Source organism: Nothoprocta perdicaria, unplaced genomic scaffold, assembly GCF_003342845.1.
Source record: "Nothoprocta perdicaria isolate Ctin4 unplaced genomic scaffold, notPer1 scaffold_72, whole genome shotgun sequence".
Classification (NCBI taxonomy): Eukaryota; Metazoa; Chordata; class Aves; order Tinamiformes; family Tinamidae; genus Nothoprocta; species Nothoprocta perdicaria.
Genome location: NW_020455999.1, coordinates 140,425 through 166,221, shown reverse-complemented (window position 1 = coordinate 166,221; position 25,797 = coordinate 140,425). Strand labels below are relative to the sequence as shown.

Here is a 25,797-nt window from a genome sequence, read left to right as displayed (position 1 = left end):
GGGTGTGCAAGGGGCTGGATAGGAAAGTGCACGGGCGTGCAAGGGGCCGGGTGTGCAAGGGGCAATGTGTGCAAGGGACTGGGTGTGCAAGGGGCCGTGTGTGCATGAGGCAAGTGCACGGGAGCATGGGTGCAGGGAGAGGCAGTACAAGGGTGCAAATGAATGCGAGCGTGCAAGTGCCAGCGCACACCAGGGCCTGCGTGTGCATGAGCGCTGGTGCAAGCGTGCGGGTGCGAGGGAGTGCACAAGACAGCAACGGCCTAAGCGTGTGAGCCTGCAAGGCCATGAGTGTGTGTGTGCACAAGTGCGAGCGCACGAGCCCGCACGCGCAGCGCGAGAGCCGGCGCCGCTCGGGGGGCCGGGCGCAGGACGGCGCCGCCGGCCCGTTGCACGCGCAGCTCGGGTCGTCCAGCGGCCTCTTTATTGCCCGCGGCGCCCGTACAGCCCGGCCTAGCCGCGCTCGTGCTGGCCGCCCGCGGGCGCCCGCGGCGCCTCGGCGCCGGCCGCGTCGCCCTCCTCGTAGCCGGGGTTGCGGCGCCCGGGGGCCAGGCGGCAGAAGCAGCCCCCGGGCGCGCTGCAGTAGTGCGCCAGCAGCGCCGGCACGCTGCAGAACTCGGCGTTGGAGTGCTGCCGCGCGGGGGAGAGCGGCCGTGAGCCCCGCGCGCCCGCGCACCCTGCGTGCTGGTGCATGCATGCACGGTGCATCTGCACCCTGCGTGCTGGTGCATGCATGCATGGTGCATCTGCACCCTGCGTGCTGGTGCATGCATGTACAGTGCATCTGGGCAGCCTGCATGACCGTGCATCTATGCACGGTGCATCCAGCACCGTGCATAGCGATGCATCCATGCATGGTGCATCCGAGCAGCCTGCATGCCGGTGAGCTCATGCAGAGTGCATCCAGGCACCCTGCACACCAGTCCTCTCATGCACAGTGTACCCAGGCACTCTGCACACCAGTGCACCATTATACGGTGCATTTGGGCATCCTGTGCCTCAGTGCACCCATGCATGTTGCATCCTACAGGCATCATGTGTCCATGCACCCATGCACATCCATGCATTGCTGATCCCCTGCCCTGATGCACCCGTGCACCCCCATGCACCCATGGAGCAGTGTGCCAGCGCAGCCATGCACCTCTGCGCCATTGCACCCCTGACCTGGTACGCCCATGTATCCATGAGCCGGTGCACCCACACATCCATGAGCAAGTGCACCAATGCACCTGCAAACCTGGGCAGCCATGCGCCCAGTGCATACGTGGACCTGTGCACCCATGCCGCCTTGCCCCATTGCACCTATGCACCCACGAGCCTGCGCGCCTGCTTTGCTGCGCACCTGCACACTGTCCACCTGAGCACCATTGCACCCATGCAGCTATGAACCTGTGCACTCACTGTTGCACCTGGGCCACTTTGAAAGCGTGCACTATTGCACCCCTGCAGCTGTGACCACTTGCACCATTGCACATGTGCAGCGCTGAGCCCCCGCGCGCCGCTCACCTCCACGCGGTAGCGGCCCTGGTGGCTCTTGAACACGGAGTAGGGGATGACGCCGCAGGGCACCCGCACCCAGAGGCACCAGCGGTTGGGCAGGCCGGGCTCGGCGCGCAGCAGGAAGGCGCCGGGCACGTCCCTCCGCAGCAGGGCGATGCCGCCGTCCCTGGGGGCGACGCGGGCGGCAGGTGACACCAGGACACGCGGGGGTGACCCGGCGGCGTCGCGCTCACCTGGAGATGCCGGCGAAGGCCCACACGCTCTCGGCGAGGTCCCCGTCGCTCTCGGGCAGGAGGGCCGGGCCGCCGCGCGCCCCTTTGCTCTCGCCGCCACCCGGCGCTGCGGGGCGGTGACACCCATTTGCAGCCGCCGCCGTCCCCGCCGAGGGGTCCCCGCGCACTGGGGACACTCACCGGCGTCGCGGGGCGCGGGGCCCTCGGCGGCGCAGTCGCGGTAGGCGCCCGAGCGCAGCACCTTGCTGCGAATGGCCTTCTTGCGCACCAGCACCGGCGAGCAGTAGGGGTTGCCCGGCCGGGCGGCCTCCCTGGCCTCGGCCTCCGGGCGCCGCTCCTGCAAAGCGCGCGGCGAGCGCCCCTGCACCCGGGCACCCCGGGGCCCCCGCGCCAAAGCACCGGGGCACCGGTGCACCCACGCGCACAGGGCCCTGCGCACCGTCATGTCGTGCACCCGGGCACTGGGGCAGCCCAGCACCTGGGCAGCATTGCACCCGTGCACCAAAGCACCTATGCACCCAGGAAACAGTGCACCAAAGCACCTGTGCACCCTTGCACACAGGGACCTGTGCACCAATGGACTCATGCGTCATTGGCACCCCAGCACCCAGGAAATGGGGTACCACTGCATCCATCCACCAAAGCACCCCTGCACCCAGGGACCCAAAAACCAAAGCACCCATGCACCCAGGAAGCTGTGCATCATTGTGCCTGTGCATTCATGGACTGGGGCACCAGTGCACCCACGCACCACTGCACCCCTGCACCCAGAGACTCAAGCACCAAAGCACCCATGCACCCAGAAACTGGTGCATCATCAGGTATGTGCACCTAGGGTCCATTGCACCTACCCGTGCAGTGGAACCCAGGAACTCTAGTTCCATTGCACCCAGGAACTCGAGTACCATTGCACCCATCCACCAAAGCACCATGCACCCAGGGGCTCGGGCACCAGAGCATCTGGCACCATTGCATCTCTGCACACAGGATCCCGTGTGACATCACATCTGTGCACCTAGGGACTGGGGCACCAATGCACCCCTGCACCTATGCACCAAAGCAGCCCTGCACTACTGCACCCAGCAACTGGATACCATTGCACCTATGCACCAAAGCACCCATGAACCATGGCACCCATGACCTCAGGAACCAGTGCACTGATGCCCCCATGCATCAAAGCACTCATGCACTTGTGTGCAATTGAATCCAAAGATCTGTGCACCAACGAATCCGTGCACATTTGCACTTGTGCGCCATCACACCCGTGTACCCAAAGACCCAATTCCCTCGTGCACCAGTGCACCCACATCACCTAGAACCCATGCACCGCAGCAGCACCCGTGCACCCTCGCGCCTGGAACGCGGCGAGGGGGCCGTGCACCCACCCGACCGGCCAGGCTGGAGGGGGCGAGCAGGCGTCGGAAGGAGACGAGCGCCTTGACGGTGGGCGACGCTTCGTCGGGGTGCAGCGGCGCCCGCAGCACCGCGGCCCCCGCGGCCGCCCGCGGCTCCTCGCCCGCGGCCTGCGCCCCGGGGTGCGCGCGCAGGTAGCCCAGCTGGAAGCAGCGGCACAGCAGCAGGTGGAGGGTCTGCACCTGCGGGCGACAGCGAGGCGCGGGTGCCGGGGCAGGCGGCGGCGGGCGCGCGGCGGGCGCTGGGGCGCCGTGCCCACCTCGCGGCCCACGAAGAGGTGGCAGAAGAGCTTGGTGGCCGGGCTGCGCGGGTTGCGCGCCACGAAGGCGAACTGGCCCTCCGCCGGGCGCCACGTGCTGTAGAGGATGCGGCGCAGGGCGTGCGCCATCAGCAGCGTCTGCGGGCGCAGGGCACGGCCATGACCACGGGTGCGAGGGCGCTGCCGAGCGCGCAATGCCAGGGCTGATCCCGTGGGGAATGCCGGCGCCGGGCAATGCCAGCATTGATCCTGCGCGCAGCGCTGGTGCCGAGCGTGCAATGCTGGTGTTGATCCCCTGTGCAACACTGGCACCGAGTGCGCAGGGCTGGAGCTGCTGCTGGGTGCAATGCCAGTGCCGGCTGCGCAGGGCAGGGCTGGTCCCGCATGCAGTGCTGGCACTGACTGTGCCGTGCCAGCGCGGATGCCTCGTGCAATGCCAGTGCCAACCATGCGATACAGGTGCTGATTCTGAGCCCAGTGCTGGCACGGACCGTGCAATGCCAGTGTAGCCCGTGCAATGCCGGTGCCGATCCCGCGTGCAAGGCTGGTGCTGAGCGTGCAATGCCAGCACTGACCGTGTGTGCGAGGCTGGTGCCGACCATGCGCTGCCAGCACTGATCCCACACGGGATACCAGCACTGCCAGGGCAATGCCAGGGATGATCCTGCACCCATTGCCACATGCAAAGCCAGCCGCAGCCCTGCCACGCCACCAGCACCGACCCCGCAGCACCAACCAGCCACCGCGCGCGCTGATGCCCCCAGCCCGATGCGCTCCGAGCCCGCAGCCTGCCCACCTCGCCGTCAGCGCCGTAGACCTTGAGGCCCTGCAGGCTGAACTTGAGGACCACGCTCCTCCTCCGGGGACAGTCCTGGCGGGCAGAGAGGCGGCACTGGGCCGGGCACAGGGTGCCGGGACCCCGTAAGCGACGGCACCGATGGCGCCGCACTCACCTGCAGCGTCCGCAGGCGCTCGTCGAGCAGCGCCGCGTCCCGCTGCACGTCCAGCTCGTCGGCGGCGAAGGAGCCCACGTACTGGCGAGGGGCGAGAGGTGGCGGCGGCCGCCCCGCAGGCGCCGCGGGTGCCCGGGGCCGTGCCCGGCGCTCACCTCGGCCGCCCTGGCCACCGCTCGGGCGCGCGACGGCGGCACCGGCTGCTGCTGCTGCTGCTGCTGCTTCTTCATGGCCGCCGGCGGGAGCGCGGGGCGGCCGCGGGGCTCAGCGCCGGGGCGCCCGGCTGCACCACGGGGCCCTCGGCCTCCGCGCCCGTGCGCTGCCCCCGGGCGAGGTTTAGGGCTCCCCCCGGGCGAGGTCCCTGCGTCTCCCCCCATGCGAGATGTGGGGTCCCCATATCCTGGCCCCATGCAAGGTGCCAGGGGGGCCCTGTGGCCTAGCCCCCCCCCAAGAGACATTTGGGGGTCCCCATGTCCTGGCCCCGTGCAAAGTGCGGGATGTCTCTGCATGTCACCCCATGCAAGACTTGGGGGTCCTGGCCCCATGCAGGGTGCAGGGGATGCCCCCCTCCTCAGCCCCATGCAGGGGATCCCTGCACCCCCATCCCAACCCCAGGAAGGGGGGGGTTCCTCATCGCGCCCCCCCGCGGGCCTCACCTCTGCGGAGCCCCTTCCGCGGCCGCGGGGCTGCCGGGGGCCGCGCGGCTCCGGCCGGGGGAGGCAGCGGCGGCTCTGGAGGCGACGGAGACCCCGGCCCGGCCGGGACCCCCGCGGGGGGGGCGGGCAAAAGAGGAGGGGAACTTTTCCATCCAGGGCCCCCAGCCCCTCCGTGCTGAGACCTGCACAACTCGCGGCACCTGCTGCTGCTGCAGCCTCCGCAGCACAAAATGCACCAAACCCCGGGCAGGAGGCGCAAAGACGCGGCGCGGGGAGGGGGGGACTAAGGTGCTTCCCCCCCTCGCCCCCCATTAAGAATTAAGAGCATCGCCCGGGGGTCTTCCCCCCCCCCCCCCCCCCCAGCCAATCGGCGGGCAGGAGCCCCCCAGGCCCCGCCCCCTGGTTCCCACGCTCCGTTTGTCAATGGGGCCCCCGGAGCGACGCGGAGCCCAGGCCGGGGGGGCGGCCGGTGCCGCAGGCTCCGAACCGGCTCCGAACCGCATCCGAACCGGCTCCGAACCGCGTCCGCACCGGCTCGGCCCCCGCCGGCCCCGCCGGGCTCCCCGCGGTACCTGCGCGGCCGCTGCGGCTCCCGCCGGGCGCTCGCGGTAACCGGCGGCTGCGGCGGCCCCGGGGCGCTCCCCGCCCCCAGCCCCCCGGGGCAGCCCCGCAACGAGCAGCGGCGCCGGGGGCAGCGGCTCCGCGGCAGCGGGGGAGGGAGGCGGCGGCTGGGCCGCCGGGAATAACGTCCCGGCTCCGCGGGGATGGGCCACGCGGGAACGGGGCCTGGGAAGAGCTGGGGGCCCCTGGATGGAGCCCCCAGAGCCCCCCCAGGGATGGGGCCAGCATCTCCAGCCAGACTCATCCTCATCCATCATCCTCCTCCATTCCCCATTCCCACTCCAGGCCCTTCCTGGGAATCACGGTGTCCCGCTCTGCTGTCAAGCAAAGCCGAGCGGTGGAAACCAGGGGGACAAAGCGGCTCCTTCCGCCCCATCACTGCATCAGGCCCCCAATCAGGAGCCAAAACCGGTTTGGGGGGCACCCTCCCCATACCCACAGTGGACGTGGGGCAACTCCCTCCCCTCTCCGCTTGCAGGATGAGGATGATGAAGGAAACGCCACACAAGCCTGGAATCTAGGTTCATTTTATTGTAGCAAACGGCATGTTTTTCATGTATCAACATCTCTACATTAGCAATCATTATAGCTCTCCAACTTTTTTTTTCTTTTTTTTTTAAAAAAAGGATAAACGAGAAGTGACCAAAAATGCAGGCTCCTCATCTCTTAAAAACATTTGAAAGTTGGATTCAAGACGTTTATATGTTTTGGTTTTAAGGTAACAGAGGTGGCGCGGAAACACTAATTCAAACCCCCTCCTCGGGCGAGAAGGGCCCCGCGCAGAGCCCCAGCCTGCCCCGTCCTCGAGCAGCGGCTCCGACGGGGCCGAGCGCGACGTCCCTGCAGCCCTGGGACCTCGTCACACAGGGGGATCTACAGGAGACCCCAGTGCGGCGGCACCGTCCCCTTCACAACTACATTTCCCCAGTCGTCCTGCTTCTGCCGGCTAAAGATAGGGATTTTTTAAAGCATTTTGTTGTTGTTTTTAAACCAAGAGGAACAGGGTAAAACACATACAGGCTACAGGTCCTAGAAAAGGCCTAAAGTTATTGCGGGAATTAAAGGTGACGGTTCCAGGGCAGGCCCGGGGCGCCGCGGCGGCCTCTGGCAAACGCTTGGGATGGTTTGATTTAGTTTTCAGCTTTTAGCCATCATTCAAGAAAAAAAAAATATATAAAGAAATGTTTAAGCATCAGAACTAAAATACAAATGCACGTTGATGTTATAAAACAAAATTGTAAGTTTGACCATGGGATTCCCTGACACTGGAAAAAAAAAAACCCAAAATTACTTTTTTGCCCGGAGAGATTTCCTCATGGTGGATTTGCCCTTGGCAGAGGGTTTCACCTCCTTCCTGCTGCCCCCGGCCGCGGGTTTCTTGGCGGCGCTGCCGCCAGAGGCCTTCTTGATGGCCGGGGCGGGCGGCTTGGCCTTCTTGGCGGGGGGCTTCACCTTGGCGGGGGGCTTGGCTTTGCCCCGCCGCGCCGCGGGCGTTTTCCTGGGCTTGGGCTTGGCCTCTCTTCGCTTCATCGGGGCGGCCCTGCTCCGCGACTTCGGGGGGGGCCTCTTCTGCAGCCTGCCAGGGAGGAAGAGCAGCAGGGAAGGGTCAGAGAGGAGGGGCAGAGGCAGAACCGGCGGCGCTCCCGTCACCAAGCCAAGCCCTTCGTGGCCTTCTCGGTCTGTACCCGCATGCAGCGGGATGTTTTGCTAATCTAAATCCCAAAGAGCAAGAAATCCCGTGGTGGATCTCGCCGTGCTAAGCACTTCCCAGCCAGCTAAGTTTCCAAATCCTTCACTAGGCATAAAAATATATAAATAACAGTGATGAATCCAATGTTGGATTGCTGGTTGAATCCAAGTCAATTATCGAAACAATTCAAAGACCTCAACGGTCTCTCTTGCCCTCTGCAAGTGGGGTTTTATTACTTAATGAACACTACTCATCTTAAATCCCTCCTCTGGGTGAGACAGGTTTCCTATCTGGCTAGAGAACAGCAAACGGTACTGGAGGGAACCGCTGTCCTAATGAAACATTTAATAAACACCAAGAAGTCCCATGTGAGAGCTCACACTTCCATAAAGCACACAAGGCATGTGGGAGCACTAAGAAAACACAAAATAAAGGTGGGCTCTTCCCATCTGGAAGAAAAAGGTGTTTTCAAACTACTAAACGGAGGAGATAGCTATCTCTGGAACAAGGTGCTGCTTCTCAGGCTGTTGGAGAAGAGCACATAGGCCAGAGAAGTCCTCATCCTCGTAGTGCCCAAGAATTCAATCGGGACAGGAATTCCCTTTCCCAACGCTTGCTGAGCCTTGCGGATAACCCCAGGGCTCCACGCTGGGCATTTTGCCTCTGCAGGCTGCGGAGCTGCTGGGCACTCCCGTGGTGTCGCCGTGAACACTCCTCCCTTTCTGGCACCACGTTATTTCCAGGGATCCAGAAGGGATCCACCCAGAACAGCGAGGTGCTCGTTTCCCTCCCTTACACACTCTTACTGCTTTTAATGCTGCAAAAGGGGCCATGTTTAATGCTACCATACCTCTTCTTTGGTGGGGGCTCTTCCTCCTCAGACTCTTCCTCTTCAGACTCCTCTTCCTCCTCAGACTCCTCCTCCTCTTCCTCATCAGATTCCTCCGAGTCCTCATCCTGCTGCTTCTCTGGGTAGAGCACATCTGGGCTACAAGAGCACTCCAGTTAGCACAAGACTACTCACCTCTGAGGTGCAGCTCGAGGGCCAGTGCAAGCCTTGGGCAAGCCTGGCTTACCAGGCACTGCTGCCCTCCTTCCTGCCAGATAACAGCTTCAAACGCCCAGCTCCCCTCCCGAGGCTGCTGCTTCTCTTCCTCACTGCTCCTTTCTCCCAGCGCACACGTGGGGAGACAGACAGGAGCACGTTAGGGGGACGGTGGGAGGCAGAGGCTTTAGTGGCTGTGCTGCCACGTGGCTCTTGGTGAGACACCAAGTCACCATCCCTGCTCCTCAGCACAACATTCCCTCACAGCAGGGGCAGAAAGGCTCTTTTGGTCTCACGGTTGCTAGTGCAGGTTACCTTCCTCCTGCCCTGGCATTTGGAAAGGCAAATGGTCCTGCTCATTAGGAGCATTCTTGCATTAAGAAGCATAATTCCTCTCATGCAAGCTTATTTTACCACGGGAGCACTTAAGCAGCCACCATCCTGCAGAAAGTGCTATGACAGAATAGCCAAGAGTATTTAGTCCAACATTTTTATTTTGTTTTACTCACTAATGAAGTTTTACTCGCTAATGAAGTCAGTTTCACGTCCACTCACAGCCGGACGCCCAATTAAAGGTGCTGCCTAAAGCAGGATGGGTGACAACACTGTGGTTCATCCACCCTACAAACTCTGCCGTGAATATGAAGCTGGCCTCGGAAATACAGCAAGGTTATCTGGTTGTTCTAGGAAATATTCACCTTGAACGTTAATTAACCCACCAGCTCTTTACCTAGGATAATATGGGAAGCAAAGCTGGAAAGTTCCACTGAAGCCCTTTCCAGAAATCTGCTCCATCCATCCATTCTTCTCACATTTCTGCAGGGTTCTCTTCAGTAGGTGCACTGTGAAAGGGCAGAGAGAGGCGGCATTACATCCTTATCCACGCACCCATCTCGACATTAACTGCTTCCCGCCGTGAAATCAGAGACGGACAAACAGGATGAAGTCTCCTTTGTCCAGGACACCTCAGGTGCCCGGGACCAGCGCTAGACACTGGAGACTTGTGGACCCAGCTAGACCTTTGTGTTAGAAGCAAACGTGGTTTTAAACTCTCCAAAGGAAGAGACCAAGAACAGAGCAGGTGCTGATGTTACAACCAGGGGCTCCTCCTTTATAGATGTGTTACAGAACTACTTCTATCAACACCCAATCCAAGCCTCAGCTTTCTTCAACCAGTATATTATACATTTTTAAAGTTTTAGAACATGAGAGGAGAGCCATGATTTGCTGCCTCTTTCCTTGCTTTGCCTTGAAACAGAGGATTTCACTCCAACCTTTTGTTCCGTTGAGCACTGTGCAAAGCATTTAACTTTGTGATTAAGTCTGTGGCAAAGGACTAAAGTTTTTTAATCAGTTCAAAACCATTTTCAGCTTAAATTAGGAAGATTTTATTTAGCTCCCTCCAAGGTAAGGGAAAAGCGAGCCTCGCCCTGAAGCACTTCCCAAGAGCTCCACTCGAGCAATGGAAAGAGAAAATGCCAAAGTGCGATGGTTAAACTGTCGCCTGCATCTGTTGTGCATGATTAATGGAAAGGTGTTCACTCAAACTGCTTGTTCAGTGCTACTGAAATGGACTTTTATCAAGAACTGACATTTCACAGCAAGAAAATCACTTGGGACACTGCCATACCTAGCAGCCTAGGCACTGCTGCTGCTGCTGAGAAGTTTTAATTTAACCGACACTGGAATTGCTTACACAGCTAATTGAATGGGTTGTATCCATTAAACTGTTAGTGTTCCAACATCAGGCTCTAAAGCATCCAGGAACTTTTTTTTTTTTTTTAACCCACACTTCTATAAAGAGGGGCAGCACATACAGCATCAGGCTACTCTTACTGGGGGCACCAAAGACCGAGAGCAGCGAGTAAAGAATTTAGCTGCAGTTGTAACTGAGAGACTGAACGGGGAGGCGTCGTGCACTGCCCCTGCCTGCCTTTACACCTCACCACATCTTCCTCCAACTGCTCCTAAAAAGGAGTCAAAAGATCATCAAAAGTGTTTTTCATCTAATGGAAGACGACAGGAAAAAAAAAACAGATCGCAAGCGAAATTTCCTTATCTGACCTGCAAGACTGACAAGCGCTGGAGGCAGGCTAAGCACAGGCCTCTAAAGACCAGGGCTGAAGTCTCCAACGGTCCTGCAAGCAAATAAGGCAAGGCCTTAGTGAGCTCGGGCACTCTCCTCCCTGCCCCGAGACCAAGCAGTCGTTGTGACACCATCCCTGGTGGGCAGGAGGCCTCAGGCAGCTGCTCTGGCCCACAGTGCTAGAGGAAACCCGTGCTCCTCTGCATGGTAGGGAGCCCTGTGCTGTAACAAACTGATCTGCTTTTAGGTCTGGCTCTGGCAGAGGCTTCTAGCAGCTCAGGCTGCTCCAAGTGACCTTCCACTCGGGTTAAACAACTGCACAGGGGTTCAGGTCAAATAATGCAAAGAAACCATGAGAAGATTTAACAGCTCCGTTGTCCTTGCTTCTGCCTAAGGCAAAAGCCAAAAAGGGCATTGGTGTCGCTACTGGGAACAAAGATGTGCCAAATCTCTTACAGTAGGGTCAGTTTTTGACTCTCACTTGCTTAACCTTTTAAAAATCCGAGTGAGAAGAGGGTCTCCAGAAAATCAATAGAAGGGGTCTCATAGGATTTTTTATGTTAAATTGTGCAACTCTTCTAACTATAACTGCTATTTGGAACTATCTTCATTCTGAGCTGCAGCCGCCCAAAACTGAGCAAGAGACAAAATTAACTTTGTGATTTAAGAACGATGAAGGACTTGAATACTACTCTCCTTCCCTGGCTACAGACAAGAGAAACAAGCATTATGTCCCAGAAACTTGCCTTTGTCAAGCTTGAAAGGAACTAATCGGAATAAAAACACTGAGCATCTCTGCAAGGCAGTTTTTCCTCGGCAGCACAAAGAGCAGAGCAGCTGCCAGGTCCCCAGCAAGCTCGGCTGGATAGCTCAAAGATGCATCAAAGATGCAGCTGCAGGAATTTTCAGTGTGAAAAGAGTCCCCAAAATTGGTACTTTACCCTGGAAGTTGGAGTTGGTCCCTGGGTGGTTTTCCAGGATATACTTCTTCAGTGCTGTGGTGGAGCAGGTCTTCGGCTCATTCATGGCAGCGATAGCAGACAGGATGGCGTCTTCCATCAGAGTCCCACCCAGCAGGGGCTTCTCCCCTGACTTCTTCAGCTATTTTCCAAGGAGGAAGAGAAAAGCATCAAGACAAAATTCTCCCAAACCAGGTCAGGACAAGCTCCTCTGCACCAGGTGGGTCGGCGCTCCTGCATTAGCACAGATACGGTTTATATTAAAACACCGCAGAGGGAATGCTGCTCTCCCAGCTTTAATGGGAGGACAGGCCTATTTAGTCAACTAGCCTGGAGTGCTTTTTATCGGAACCACATTGTCCCCATCCCAAAATACCATGCGAGTATGTGGAAATCTACAGACCTGTCATTCGGGAAGGGAATAAATCAGATCTTCCTCCATCCCACAGACCAAATGTACCCAAGAGATGGCACAGCCCCGAAGAAAAGACACTGTGGACATCTGGGGTACCTACTGCACTTGCAATTAGTGATGGAAAGGAAAGCTTACCCCTCTATCTCCCCTACTGTGCTAGTGAGTCAGAGCTGGAGCAGCGTGTGAGGCACGCTAAGCAAGGAAGGCAGGGGGTCTGTTCCAGAAATGTGGACCGAGAAGAGACTGGTTTGACAACTGCCGAATAGGACAGGCTGCTAAAGAAAGGTGTACCCAGTAACACTGGTGGGGAGGGCACATTAGCACAAACCAAAGGATCGAGGTCAACGGAGATGATAAAGCAAGATAAACTCTGGCTCTGACCTGGAATGTCCCAGACGCTCCTTTCCCTGTGATCTGCTCTAACTGGCCTTTCTCTACAGCTCTCTGCAGGGCATTCTTCAACAGCTGGGGTCTGAAACGCAGGCGGATAAAGCTTTACTGACACACACTGACAGCGCAAAAAAACAAACAGAGCAACAACACCTTGCACGGAGCGCGAGAAGAGCAGTACTTACATGTGGGATCTGCCTACATACAGACATTTTAAATGGAGATCTGTTAACAAGTGCCGTTCAGATGAAAAGAACAACGTGTGTTAGCGGATATTCAACCACGAGGCTCTCCTGGCATCACTGTGTACCCAGGAGCAGATAAGCTTCACTTGGAAGGACTTATTCATTTTGAGAGGTGCATTTGGAGACAGGATTAGGTGGGCAATGAGTTGGCCAGCTGAGAGACAGACGAGGGATTGAGCCCCTCTGAAAGGGAATATAGGTGGTTGTTCTAAATTTACCTGCTCCCCTGATCCTCAACCCAGTCCTGGAGGGCAAACCAGCAGATTACTGTGTGCACCAGCTTAGGCATTTAAAGAGAAGTGTGACTAGACACCAAGAGGAGGTTTTCCAATCTGTGGGACTGGCTGGAGGGATTTGGTTTTGGTTAAGGGCAGAGATGTGTGGAACGTCAGTCTCAAATATTAGGATGCAGAGAGATGCAGAAAAAAGCAGAGCTTTCCTGCAGCTTTTACAACACAGAGCACCACCTGTCTGCTGCTAGATGAAATACCAGATGAAATCACTTTGAAGTGAAGCAAAACTAGAGGACAAGCACTTGAAACCCGTGTTTCAAGGCTATTTGGGAGTCCTGCTTGCAAAAGTGCACCTACCTTACATCTACTTTGAGTTTGGGGTAATACTGAGACACATATTTCTTGATCAGGCTGTAAGAAGCTTCCTTGGGCTCGCAAAGGCGGGTGAAAGCCAGGGGCAGGATGTCTTCCAGCTTGACCTGCTGCTCTGGAGTCGAAGCAGAAGTGCTTCTCTGAAACACAAGCGTTTTCAAGCATCAGTAGGGCCTAGGACTTTAGATCTTCTGAACCCATGACATACAGGTGAGGAGAGCTACTCGTGATATTGGCCACAGATCTTGAAAAAGCAGTTCTATAAAGTAGTTTTTTACACTAAGAATTTGAATGTTTAGCAGTTCAAGTAAAATCTACGTAACGTGGCTGAAGTTTCACAGGAGTCTTAGGAATGTTTTATAAATACTATCATTGCTGAGTATTTAATGACATCTGCATTTTTCATGTTTTCCCTCCCCTTTTGATGGACTCTCTTGCAACCCTTCCATGAAGTCAGATGAAAATGATTCCTACTGACATGAAAGGAAAAGCCATAAGAGGCAAGACACTCTCCTAGGTGTTTACACAGACCAAATCCACTGCAAAACTGAGCCAAGTATGACTGTGCTTTTTTAAGTTGGCAGAAAGAAATTTTGATTCTTTGTTCCTGACTTTTCCTTTGTCACTTCCCTACTAAGAGATGACTAGAAAAGAGAGACCTTTATACAGAAAAGGCATTTCAACAAGTAAAAACAGAAGAGGAGCTTTGTGGTTATTCCTGTTTCTGAAACAAAGCCTAGTGGTTTCATGTAAAAATTAAAACATTGTTTGTGTTTTTTAACTTGGTTTTAATTTTTAATACTAGTTTTCTGAGATTTTAGTGGAAGAGATGTTTGTATTACTTTACCTGAAGAGAAAAGGTATATGAAGAAGGAGAAAACTCTTTGGGTTGGGGTTGAGCACTTTTTGTAAGATGCATGTGTTGCAGTGGCACCAACAAAGATTTTTCAGAGCAATGTTTAAAATGATCCAACTTACCTTTCGGTCTCTGGCTTTCAGAACAGTTTTTCCTGCATTAGACACTACCACAAAGCTCCCAGAAGCTCCCTTCCCTTTCACCTAATTTGAAAAAAGAAAAAAAGAAAAAAGAAAGAAAAAAGGCTATTTCAGTCTTTAGCAGACGAAGCAACTTACAGTACTAACCACCTGAAAAAAGCTACTTGGCATCATTAGAAAGACTTAGGATGCACTGCTATCCTGGCCATGGGCTTTATGTCAGTGGCCTGATTTGGATCCACTGCCTTCATGCAGGCAACCTGTTCAAACGTAAAATCAGCGTTCCCGTGAACAACAGGGGCCTGACTCTTCTGTAAGATCAGAAAACAGAGCTTGCCAGGAAGACAAGTACTGACATAGTCTTGTCCTTAGCAGGAGAGCCTAAGAGGGTTGATGTTACAGGCATAAACGCCCTTGTTAAAAGAAACAGGCTGACGCAGAAGCGAAGCTGCTGGCCTCGGTTTGGCGACGCATGCGCTTGCAGCACTATGTGACACAGTTCAAAAGCAAGAACAGCCACCCGTGTCACACAAAAGACAGCCTGTCAGGGTATCCGATTCGTGGAACAATGCTGAAATTCCGTCAGTGCCTAACGAAGTGGAGACCGAAGTTAATTAACCTCCATGAGGGAGAACATGATCACCCCAGAGAGCTGCTAATGGAGTTTCTTAAATTCCTCTGTAATTCAGTAACGCCACTTCCAGGGCTGTTCCACAATGCACCACTTACCTGTCTAATGATTCCTCTCTCCAGCTCCCTTTTCAGCGCTTGCTTTAGAAGGTAGCCTCTCCTCTCAAGCTCCAGGGAAGGGTATTTGTGGATGATGTATTTCCGTATTGCAACCACGGATGCACCGCTCTTCTGAAAACACGCCTGAAACGGGAGCAATGAGTTAGCAGCAGCCGCCTGCACGGAAGCTGCCTTGCTGTGGGAGGGAGATCAAAGACTGAAGTGACGCATACAGGCCAACGTGGTGGCACAGGATGCCACGGCTGGCCTTTTTCCTATGATGATTTGACAGTATAAAATACCACGGAGTAAATAACTAGAGCACTTTCCCTTCCTGGGTGGGAAGGTAACAAATTGCACAAAACTGGTACAGTAAGCACGTGTTATCTTTAACAATAACTAACATTGCACAATCGACAGGTCACTTTACTCGTGTCAGGTAGAACCACCAATAAATCGTAACAAGCTGCCCTGCCATTTATTTTTTTCTAAAGGAGGTGGAGGATAAACATTAGCAAGCTAGTAAAAAAGCTGCATTTTGAAGATTACTGTCTCTGAAGATTCATGATATCCAGAAGTCCTCCCATTAGGGATCTGTACAGGATGACACCAAAACAATTCTGCCTTATATTTTAGGGATTGACAGGTCATAGAAAACTCCACCTGTGACTTGACAAAGCTCTTTGTTTAAGTTTGCAGATCAGTGTGTGAAATGAGTGTCACAGGGAAGGCAGTGCAAATACAGCAGCAAAGGTCTCTGCTTACATTTAGGAGGAGGGATTCAGTAAACCAAGACCAACTTCACTTTGGAATGCAGGCTTACAGCATTTCCATCTATCCTGAATTAAGGCAAGTTAATGCTGAAAAGGATTAACCAAGGTCAATCAAGCTAAACATGCCTAAAAGGCACGCCAAATTTAATGATGCCAGCAGCCACCCGGTTATGTCATCAAAACTGTTTCTAATAATGTAATTAGACAGGGAAAGAAATTCTAAACAAAGGAGAAAAAAAGATCTACAGGATCTTGGTTACATCACGGACTTGCCTTTCAGTTCTGTGGGCCTTTGGACACTTTGGCACCAATAGTGCTGAAGGCATAAATGTTTTACCAGTAAGATCTCTGCTAACAGCACTATCAGCTCCAAGTTGAAACGGTGAATTTTAGACATATACAAATTATTCTGCTGCATGACAGACAACAAACAACACATTCATCTCCTCCTTACCTTGATGGCCTCAGTTAAAATAGCATCCATCTTAGGGCGTGAGGTGGCAGCCATCTGAGTTTGCTTTTGTGCTCTAGCTAGCTGGCTAGCAGAAAGAGTAGCCCATGCAGGAATGGTTTTTTTCACCTTCTTCTCCTTTTCCTTGGACTGATCCTTCTCCCTTAGGAAAAAGACCAAGCCACAGTAAAACAAGAGACACTCCACTATGCAGAATAGAGAGAAAACACTGAGCACTTGACTCTGAAAATTATTTGAAGAACATTTTGATGTTCTGATTAAAAAGAAGAAAAAAAAAGAAACCTATCTGAAGGCTCAGTCTTAAAACATGTTCTAGAACAGCTGCTGCACTCGATCGCTTGCTTGCTCCTCGGAAAGAAGAGCATCTTTTGCAGGGATCCATTCTAATTTTCCTTCCATCACCTTTTCTGTCAATAGACCCTGACTCTACAATCCCACCAAATTCCCAATTTCAGCACTAAGCAAGCCTTACTCCTTTTTGGTTTCTTCTGAGGACTTTGTTTCCCCCTTCACTTCGGTCTCAGGTTCCTTTGGCTGTTCTGCTTCAGTGGACGCAGCAGGAGCGGTTTCACTCTCTTGTTCTTCCCCAACAGAGGCAGATTCCTCAGAGGTGACTTCTGGATCTAAAAACACATGAAATCGCATCAAGTTTCTATTGAAAACTAACATTTACTCTTCAGGAAGGCAGAGGGAACAAAAAAAGCTTATGGACACACCCCAAAAATGATTTCCCACCAGACAGTTTCTATTCTCTGACTTAAATGGATGATTTGAAGGTAACTTAAGAAGTGAACAGAACTATTGAAAGAGCTCCAGTAAGGCGCAATGAGCCATCAAATGCCAAAATAACTTCAAACAATATCACACAGCATTTTCACAATGAATTAATTCCCCCAGTCTTCTCCTCTTTAACTCCTGGAAGTTACTGTTGTAATGACCATTCATCACAGAATGCCTGGGGTGAGGAAGGGAAAGAGAAGAGGAGGAAATCAGTATCGCAAAACATGAAGATTTTGGCCTACATTATAAACATTTACACGTTTTAAGTCAATGAAGTGCAAAACCATATAATTCCACAGGAGATCTGGGTAGATAAATACAGGCTTTTAAAAAAGCTGGAACCAACACAAACATATCCATGTGGGGTTTTTTGGTTGTTTTTTAAACAAGCAACTTTGTCTACAGCTGATTTGTTTTTAAACACCACTGTTTTTGCACTAAATAGCATGGTGCTTGGAGGAAGTTAACTGACACGTTCAGTCATATTCTTCCAGACTAGGCACAGCTTTGGATTGCACATGCATTGGCAGCAGCCCTTGTTTATCAGCAGGATCAAACCCAGTCAGAAACCTACTTACCCAACAAATTAATTGAAGAATACTAGCTGTAAGTAGGCCTTAGAGATTGGACAGCCTAGCAGATAAGATGCACATAAACTGTCCTGATCTGTCACTGTGATGGTCATTTATCTGCCATGACTACACAGATTCACTGTCTTTGAGAAGGAGCTGGAGCACCCCTATCAGGTTCCTGTGCATAATTTTTACATGGAGGGATCACACTTTCTGCTCATTAATTCCAGTTTTGGATCTCTAGCCATTTCCCTGCCACTACTGAAAGCTCCCAGTTTCCACCTTTATTCTAAAGGATGAAGCAGCTGAAGAAGACCATATCGAGCCGTATTTTCCTGGCAGGAGAATGAGGGCTTTGCTGAAAGGTTATGAAGGTTATGGCAGGTTATGACAAAAGAGAGAAATGGGTTTTCACTGGAAAGCGTGGCTGCAAAACACACCTACCCAAAAATCCAGGAAAAAGAATCTGTGAAAAGGAGCTTAGCAAGTGCAATATTCTAGACACAATGGCGGATTTTTTCAGGAGACACAGAATGCAAGTCTATGTTTAAAAAAAATCATTGCCTTACCTGCTTTGACCTCCTCACCTTCAGCAGGTTTGCTTTTGGGAGGAGTTTCCCGGGAAGAATTATTCACGGCGCGACGGATCGGCATCGTGTCGTCTTCAACTTTCTATAGAAAGCACATGAAAAAATCAGTACAGATAGTGGAAAGCATCAGCAAGTTTCTGAAACGGGATTAAAGTTCATCAAAGAAGCAAATGCTGAAATATTTTGGTTACATTTGGATTTTTCAGCATTTTAACTGACAGTAACCCTCAAGCCAGCTTCTCTGAAGCATACTGTGAGAGCACAGCTTCATATTTTACATTTATAAGAGCAATAATCTCTTTTCCATTCCAATTTAAGCGAGAAGCGCATTTGAGCATTTTGACAAATGCAACACGTTGGGGAAAGCAGGGCAGGGGAAGGAGCCTATGGGGTTTATCAGGCTCCCAACCACGTCTCCTACAAGCAAGGGAGGAAGACTATGAAGTAACCTTCAGCAGGACTGGAGGTCAAGGTCTGATCCAAGGGCAAGCTTGGAGAACGGGCCAGCCCCTACCTCACTTAACTTGTCCGTGTGGATCATCTGAGCTCCCGTTAAGAGTGGAAGCGCCTTATGATGCACGGGTTCAGCTTCAGACAGATCAGTCGCCATTTAAAATAATTTCTAGCCCCAAGTGCAGGGAACACTGCGGAGCCCCAGGTTTTACCCCAAGGACCTTTTCCTAATGGTTTTCACAGTGCAGTGAGGAGCCAACCTGAAGTACAGAAAAGATGGGGGGTGAAGGTTAACGAAACAAAAAACATCTATGTGCATGTATCTAACAAACTAAAGACTTAAAAAGAAAAGGAGGATAAATGACTTACAGCTTATGACTAACGCAACGGAAAATCAACACTTGCAGCAGTCAACAAAGATGCTAAAACACGTATGCAAAATTAAGCTCTAAGGACGTAGCAGAAATGGCAAAGGCACAAGCCAGGCCTGCAACCTGCTCCGTTAATGCATTTCTGAAAGAATAAAGAGGCCATTTAAATTAGCAAGAAGTGTTAACGAATCCCACCCGTTGCCCCGTGCCTCCAGTGAAGCGCTGAGGTGACCGGTAAGTCACTCCCGTCAGGTAAAAGCAGGGAACTGAACGAAACCATTAAATCCAGCATGCAAAGAATAACACACATCAGAGACCCGAGCCCCGTTCCTCCCCAGCTAAACCCCATGCAGTTTAAGGAGCGCGTCCTTTGACAAGCAAATAACCATCAAACAGCAGCCTCCAAAGCCTTGCCAAGAAATTAAAGCTTTACCAAACTCTCCCCTAAGCAAAATCATCAGTACTAGTGCCAGCTGAAGCCTCATGAATTGCTGCTTTTCTCAACCTCACGTTACCATTGCTCTTCTACAGCCTCTCTTACCTGTCGCCCATTCGCTAGCATGGAGAGGAGCTCCACTATTTCCACTCTAAAAATGACTATTTCCTCTCTTGTTCCCTTCTTATTTTTTGCTAGCCCCTTCGCAACTCTCAAGAGCAAAGCTCGGTCTGGAGCAGCTCCCCACAGAGCTTCCCCATTGCTTCCCTGAGGAAGAGCCACTTCTGCGAGCGCTGCCACCTCCTCGACCCTTAAGAGGCTCTGGGGGAAATTAAAGTTAACTGGTCCCACAGAAGCCTATCTCAGCACCAGGCAAAGCGGACAGGGCTGACAGCGCAGGATGCTGGGACAATACAAAGAAAAATGGAGGGAAAAAAAAACAAAACACACACACAAAAAATCACTAAATTACAAAGATAAAATAAATGAGGTGAATGAAACTGTCTTATGAAATTTCAGGATGGGAAAGCAAATACAAACGCTCTGTTGCAATATGCAAACTATTGGCCAAGCGCAATTCTTTTGGCTGTGTTAGGGGATTTTCCTCTCTCAAATGTGGCAAGTGAGGAGCAAAACGTAAAATACCACCAGATGTCAAATCCGTATCACGGTTTGCTCTAGCAAGTCTGAGCTGAACACCTTTAAGGAAAGGCTCCGTCTTCAAGCATGTCCTCAAATAATCCATTAGAGGACTAAAGCATCGCTTTGTGGGCTGAGGGTGCAATGTCACGTTGCTGGATTTAGCTTCTCAAAAGGCTGCAGTTTTTGGAACAGTTATGCAGAAAAGAGCAATGCATTTGGTGCCGAGAGGAAAATCCGAGTGCGGTTCTCAGGCCTCCTCCAGCTGCGTGAAGGAGCTCGCACTCGGACAGCTTGTTTATTTACCATGTGTTTTATAGTCTGCACGAACGGGACACTTCACCCGGCACCACAAGACAGCTAAGGACTGGGAGGGAAAATTAAACTGTTTCCCAAATAAAACGGCACGTGTATTCTAATGGAAAAGAACAAATCACCCAAGCCAACTGTTACCTGGATACTCTACCTCGTGCATCGAGTACTGAGACGTCTTTAAATGTGTCCCACAGCTGTGATTCTGAGCGTGACTCTCAACGACAAAAGAACTAGAACCTAATAACTGTATTTTGTATTTACACAAGTGTTCAACAAATCAAATGCTGTGCTTCGGAAGTGGGAAGGGAGACCATCACTTAAGGGAATGACGCAGGTTTTCAAGGTAGTAGTTAGGGACGTCACAGGAAAACTTATCGTACGTCAGCCGTCAGCAGGAGCACATCAACGGTGCAACGAAAATCCAGACACTAACCTTTAAAAAGTTGCTTCAAAATACACCTATGTAAGTCCTCAGCCAGCGATTCACCCCCATTTTCCTATGAGTCACTGGCAGCGCTGCACAGATCGGATCCCAGCTTCCCACACTATCATAAATGGCCCCAAGCAGGGGCTGAGGAGCAGCAAGGAAAGTCTGTGGACTCCTAAGTGCTCCAAGGCCAAGCAGTGGTGATGCAGACACTGCTACAGGGAGCTTTTCCATGAGTTACTATGAAAAACACTTCTATAGAAATTTATTCCTCATCTTTTAGCAAACAGGCAAACAAAAAAGAAAAGGGAGACACATGGGAACCTGTCAAGAAATTAACTTGAGGCATCCTTCGTTTGACTCCTTGAAGTTCTGCCACCTGTAGTATTTTCCCGGTTTTTTTAGATGGCAATCTCTGGGAAAAATTTGGGGAGAAAAGCAGGTCTTGAGCACAGCAAGACAACTGTGACAGCGGTGGTGACACCAGGTCACAGGACTGCGGTCAGGCAGAGAGGCTCCACTAACTGAAAGCAAACATGCAATGGGAAAACGGGAAAGCGCATCCCATCCCGTGTCCCCAAGGGTGTCCGCTCCACGCACGTTGCACCTCGCGTGCGCCTGCAAACGAGATCAAAAACGGCCAGCGATTTGGGGTACAAAAACATCGCCCTGGTGAGCGGCTCAAGCAGGAATGGCTTTTGTTTGTTTGTTTGTTTTTAATCAGAAAGACTTAAAAAGGCAAAATAAAGGGATTTCAACCTGGCTATTGATTATTGAGTAATTATGTCCTAGTTTCCCATGGAAGTTTTCAGGTGCTTGGTGTTCCTGCCTTCTCTCTCACCTCACAGCTCACTGCGCAGCCTGGTGTCTCGCTTAGGGCTGCCCAGTAGCACCGGGTCAGGTAAAACAGCCTGAAAACGGGTGAAGAAATAAAGTATCTCCCCGAACAAAGAACACAAGTCACTCCTTGCTTCTAATCCCTATTTGACAAAATTCATTCCCACCACAGCCGTTCGGTGCTCACGCTGCCGGGGTCCAGCAGCAACCAGGGCCCTGGCACCACAGCCACATCCCGAGAAGCTTCCCTCTTCCAGGCAAGCAGGGAGTGAATTCTTAGCGCTCGGTCCTGCAGATCTGTTACAGGCTACGCGAGGCCCTTGCTGCTGCAAGCAGTAAAATCCATGTTGTTTCAATTAACAAGAAGAGTGGTCCAACACGACGATCCAATAGCTCGCAACTTGCCAGGCAAGAAATTCTTTGGCTTGACTAGTGCAATAGCTTCTATTCTCATAAAAGCCTCCTGTAACATTAAGCAGGGGGGGAAAAATCCCCCCGGTTTGTTGGGGTGCCAATTTTGGGGAGCACGAGGAGAATCTGTTGCATTTCTAATGTGCATATGTACTGCTACACAGGGAGAAAAATCTACAGACAACTTCTATCTGGCTCAGAACACGTTTCCATCTCCGGGGAACATCCAGAATTTGGACCTCTGACTCCGCTGCTGAAACCTGACTCGCGCCTTGCTTATTCTGCCGACTTTTACATGGCAAAGCACTGTAAAGATTAAGCTCTGCTGCTCTGTGCTCACACATGGATCCTGCTTTTGCTGCAAGAACAGGCACATGGCTACGCTAAGACTGATGCTGCGACTCCCCACTTGGGACTGGGCATCTTTGTAAGGCTTAACAAGGGAAATGCTGAAAGATTCACAGTCTTAGAGGAAATCACTTAGTCGCAGAATCCAATACTATGAATGTTGATAATTCACTGACATTTGAATGTAAGTTTATGCCACTAACATTGCACAGTAAAGAATCTTTATAGGCAACATCATTCTTGCCTTAGTATAAGTTTGAAACCACTGTATTAGCCCTTCTCTTAAGCTATTACTGATTCAGCCATCTCTGACTATTTTATAGTACAAGACTGAGTATAATAACACCTACTATTTCCTTGTACTCTGCATAAAATCTACTCACACTTCATATTAGAGTCCATTAATGTAAAACTTCTTCTATTCTCTCTTACGGAAGGTTAAAATTCTCCAAACACCCCGGGTCACTTGTAAGAAAACCGTGACAAAAGCTCAACCATGAGTTTCTATTGGAAGAGAAAACACAAGAGAAGAAGATATTCTGAGGAGAGAATTAATCCAAGCACGTTTTATCCAAGAAAAGTGAATGAAAGATTGCAAACTTATTAGCAGGCATGCCCAGGTAAAGAGAAGGTGTGCAAAAGTTAGTAGGTATTTTCAGGGTTTATTCACAAAGCTCTTCCCCTCACAGCAGATTTGATGTGTATTTTTCCCCTACGCATCCCTGACTTCCAAGCGCTTCCTAATGTTATCCACCAATCTCTGTAAACCCCTTCTTGAGGAAGGTAAGTGCTTCTTTGTCTCTCCTCGTCCCCAACCCTGTTGTCCCCACGTGGCAGGGGACCGTGCACCAACAGCAGCACTTTCAAGCCTGCGCTGCTTCAGTAAGAGTTGCTTGCCAAAGATCGGCCAGCTATTTTGCCGAAGACGCTATAATCAGTAAAACGACAATAACAACAACAAAGTCAAATGCACGGAAAGCAGAGAGGGGCTATTCCTCAAAAACAAACAAAAAAAAAGGTTAGGAACTGAAGTGTTACACGTTTGTTAGCTCTGAAACAAGCTAGCAGCCAAGCAAGACTTCTGGGGAAATAAATAAATAAATAAATAAATAAATAAATAAATAACCTGTGAAATACCAAAGGTGTAAGAAAAAAACCCGCCCGTCTGAAGGGGCGTCCAGAGGAGCAAGCCCACCCACGAGGCCGGGATCAGGGAACGCTCCTGTTCTCGCCACGTGCCCTGCGGACTGCTGTGACTAGGAAGGAGCTGGCCAAGCGGCAGGAGGGGTTTGTTGTGGATCGTGTCCGCGGCCCAGGGCTGTACGAGCTGCCACAACAGCGGCAAGTTGCTCCTTCCCCCTCCTAAGTCTTTGGAGGGTTTCGAGCGAAAAATAAACACGGCCCAGAGTGGCGATAGGGTGACAAATCCGTAATGAACGCGCTCGGACGCAGCCCAGCCTCCGGGATTCGGAGCTTTCCGTAGGGAGAGGCACGCAGGAGAAGGGCAATTGGATCATGAGCCCTCCTGTGACGCGGGAGGCACCCAGAGGTGTCCGGTGTCCCGGGACTCCGTCCCGCCACCCGAGGTGGCGCGGAGGGAAGCGCGGCCTCGGCGCTCTGCGGGCGAAACGCATTGGGAGGAGGAAAAGGGGAAAAACAAACAGCACCTCAACGGCACGGCCGGAGCAGGGGCACGTCACGGGCCGGTCACCCCGTGCCAGCACCTCCGGGCACCGTGTGGGGCACGGGCGGCGGGACGGGGGGTGGCGAGGTGTCCATGGGGGGTGACCAGGTGCCCATGGGGGGTGGCGAGGTGCCCATGGGGGGTGGCCTGGTGTCCATGGGGGGTGGCAAGGTGTCCATGGGGGGTGACCAGGTGCCCATGGGGGGTGACCAGGTGCCCATGGGGGGTGGCCTGGTGTCCATGGGGGGTGGCCAGGTGCCCATGGGGGGGTGGCCAGGTGCCCATGGGGGGGTGACCAGGTGCCCATGGCGGGCCGGTGTGACGAGGTGTCCGCAGGGGGTTGCTCAGGTGTCCCCGCGCAGGGGGCTGCGGCTCGGCCCGTGTCCCCGCCGCGGCGGGAAGAGGCGCTCCCGAGCTAGGCCGGGCCGGGCCGCGGCGCCGCTCCTGGCGCGCAGGCCCGGCCTAAGGCGGCGGCGCGGCCCGGCGCCCTCCCCCGCCGCCCCCGTAGGGCCGCGCGGCCTATCGCGACTCGTCACGACGCCCCCCTGCCCCCCGCCGCCTCCACCGCTCTGTCACGACAGCAGGGGCGGCGCCCAGGGGGTGTTTCCCGCCCGGCGCACACACGCCGCGGCCTAGCGGGCCCGGCTGTGCCCGCGTGCCCTCCCCGCGGCCCCGGGCGGCGGCCACTCACCAGCGGGCCCGGCGGACACAAAGCGGCCCCTCTAATGGCGGCGGCGGGGGAACCGGGCGGGGGGAGGAGGAAGGCGGCGGGGGGGGGCGGCGGGGGGAGCCGGGGCAAAGGGGCGGAGGGCGTGGCCGCGCGGGCGGGGCGGGGCCTCGCAGGAGGGGGCGTGGCCAAGGGGAGGCGCTGGCCAATGAAGCGCGCCGGGCATTTTTCGAACACCGCCCCTCTCCGCCCCCCGCGCTTCCACGTCGCGCGGCCCAATGGCGACAGGGGTAGGGGGCAGAGGTGCGCGCGCAGGCCGCGCATGCGCAGGCGCCCGCCGCGCTGCCCCGCGAGTCGCGCGGCCGTTAACGGCTCCCCGCGGCGAGCACTGCGCGTGCGCGCTGCGCGTTACCGCTGGAGCCTCCTGAGGGCGGCGGCGCGCCCCCGTACCGCGCTCGGGCTGCCCTGAGGCACTGTCCGGGGTAAAATGCGAGCGGTCAGGCCAGCCTGCAGCTCCGCACGTCAGGTTTAGGCCTTGCCTCTGGTGTTGCCACCCTTCCTGGGCAAGTTTAGCAAATTTCCTTTTTTTTTTTTAACCTCATCTTCACATTACTTCACTGAAACCTTGTGTAAATTATCGTCTTTTTTGGCACTCACAGAATCACAGAATCACAGAATATTCAAGGTTGGAAGGGACCTCTAGAGATCATCTAGTCCAACCTTCCTGCTCAAGCAGGCACACCTAGAGCATGTGGCACAGGGTGGCATCCAGGCGGGTTTTGAAGACCTCCAGAGAAGGAGACTCCACAACCTCCCTGGGCAGCCTGTTCCACTGCTCTGTCACCCTAACAGTAAAGAAGTTCCTCCTCACCTGGAGAAACTCCAGCCCAAGCCTTTTCCTACTCACCAGCAGGTTGGCAGAGGGGGGGCTCCTTCCAGTCACCTCCGCCTTCCCAAGCAGGACGAGGAGGGAACGCCGCCCATGGAGACAGGATCCCCACTGCCCACCTCTGCGGCTGCAGGAGCCCCCTAATAACATTAATCCCACCCCAATTTTACGTTTATTCACAGCACTGCACAAAAGAACCCGAGTCTGCGCCACCGCAGTTTTCCATAGACACGTGGGCATCTCCACAGCGGCGCTGGAATGAGCCCAAGTTATTAACATTACCTGTCCCTGGAAAACCGTGCTTCCTTCGGGAGGCTCTTCGGAGGCTCTGCTAATCCTTC

General features: G+C 53.4%; 2 protein-coding genes across 4 annotated transcripts; both read right to left on the bottom strand.

The window, feature by feature from the left end:
• Window positions 1–450: 450 nt before the first annotated feature.
• Window positions 451–4,435, bottom strand: SH2D5 (SH2 domain containing 5). The gene is made up of 9 exons (XM_026051065.1): window positions 4,356–4,435; window positions 4,199–4,273; window positions 3,403–3,540; window positions 3,125–3,325; window positions 2,144–2,161; window positions 1,911–2,067; window positions 1,731–1,836; window positions 1,504–1,663; window positions 451–627 (listed from the first exon to the last, which is right to left on the bottom strand). Exons 3-9 carry the CDS (start codon window positions 3,529–3,531, stop codon window positions 451–453), a joined length of 948 nt encoding a protein of 315 aa, XP_025906850.1. The 5' UTR covers window positions 3,532–3,540; window positions 4,199–4,273; window positions 4,356–4,435.
• A 1,708-nt stretch (window positions 4,436–6,143) lies between these two features.
• HP1BP3 (heterochromatin protein 1 binding protein 3) lies at window positions 6,144–24,703 on the bottom strand. Of its 3 annotated transcripts, XM_026051000.1 has the most exons (14): window positions 22,600–22,622; window positions 18,802–18,945; window positions 18,494–18,692; window positions 17,959–18,061; window positions 16,510–16,660; window positions 16,020–16,179; window positions 14,793–14,936; window positions 14,046–14,126; window positions 13,053–13,207; window positions 12,209–12,299; window positions 11,395–11,554; window positions 9,098–9,209; window positions 8,173–8,310; window positions 6,144–7,208 (listed from the first exon to the last, which is right to left on the bottom strand). In XM_026051000.1, the coding sequence occupies exons 3-14, from the start codon at window positions 18,587–18,589 to the stop codon at window positions 6,920–6,922; spliced, it is 1,680 nt and encodes a 559-aa protein (XP_025906785.1). In that variant the 5' UTR covers window positions 18,590–18,692; window positions 18,802–18,945; window positions 22,600–22,622; the 3' UTR covers window positions 6,144–6,919. The 3 variants fall into 3 exon arrangements, with proteins under 3 accessions (XP_025906785.1, XP_025906786.1, XP_025906787.1); XM_026051001.1 differs by lacking the exons at window positions 18,802–18,945; window positions 22,600–22,622 and adding an exon at window positions 24,592–24,703 and having other exon boundaries at window positions 6,920–7,208; XM_026051002.1 differs by lacking the exon at window positions 18,802–18,945 and having other exon boundaries at window positions 6,920–7,208; window positions 22,600–22,618.
• Between the last annotated feature and the right edge of the window lie 1,094 nt (window positions 24,704–25,797).

Coding starts and splice junctions, on each gene's coding strand:
- SH2D5 (XM_026051065.1), bottom strand. CDS start 3,531: ATGGCGCACGCCCTGCGCCGCATCCTCTACAGCACGTGGCGCCCGGCG. Junction 1,837..1,910: donor CCCCGCGCCCCGCGACGCCG/GTGAGTGTCCCC, acceptor ACCGCCCCGCAG/CGCCGGGTGGCGGCGAGAGC. Junction 628..1,503: donor AGGGCCGCTACCGCGTGGAG/GTGAGCGGCGCG, acceptor CCCGCGCGGCAG/CACTCCAACGCCGAGTTCTG.
- HP1BP3 (XM_026051001.1), bottom strand. CDS start 18,589: ATGGCGACTGATCTGTCTGAAGCTGAACCCGTGCATCATAAGGCGCTT. Junction 14,937..16,019: donor TTTTAACTGAGGCCATCAAG/GTAAGGAGGAGA, acceptor CTCCCGTTTCAG/GCGTGTTTTCAGAAGAGCGG. Junction 11,555..12,208: donor GAGCGTCTGGGACATTCCAG/GTCAGAGCCAGA, acceptor CTTGGAAAATAG/CTGAAGAAGTCAGGGGAGAA.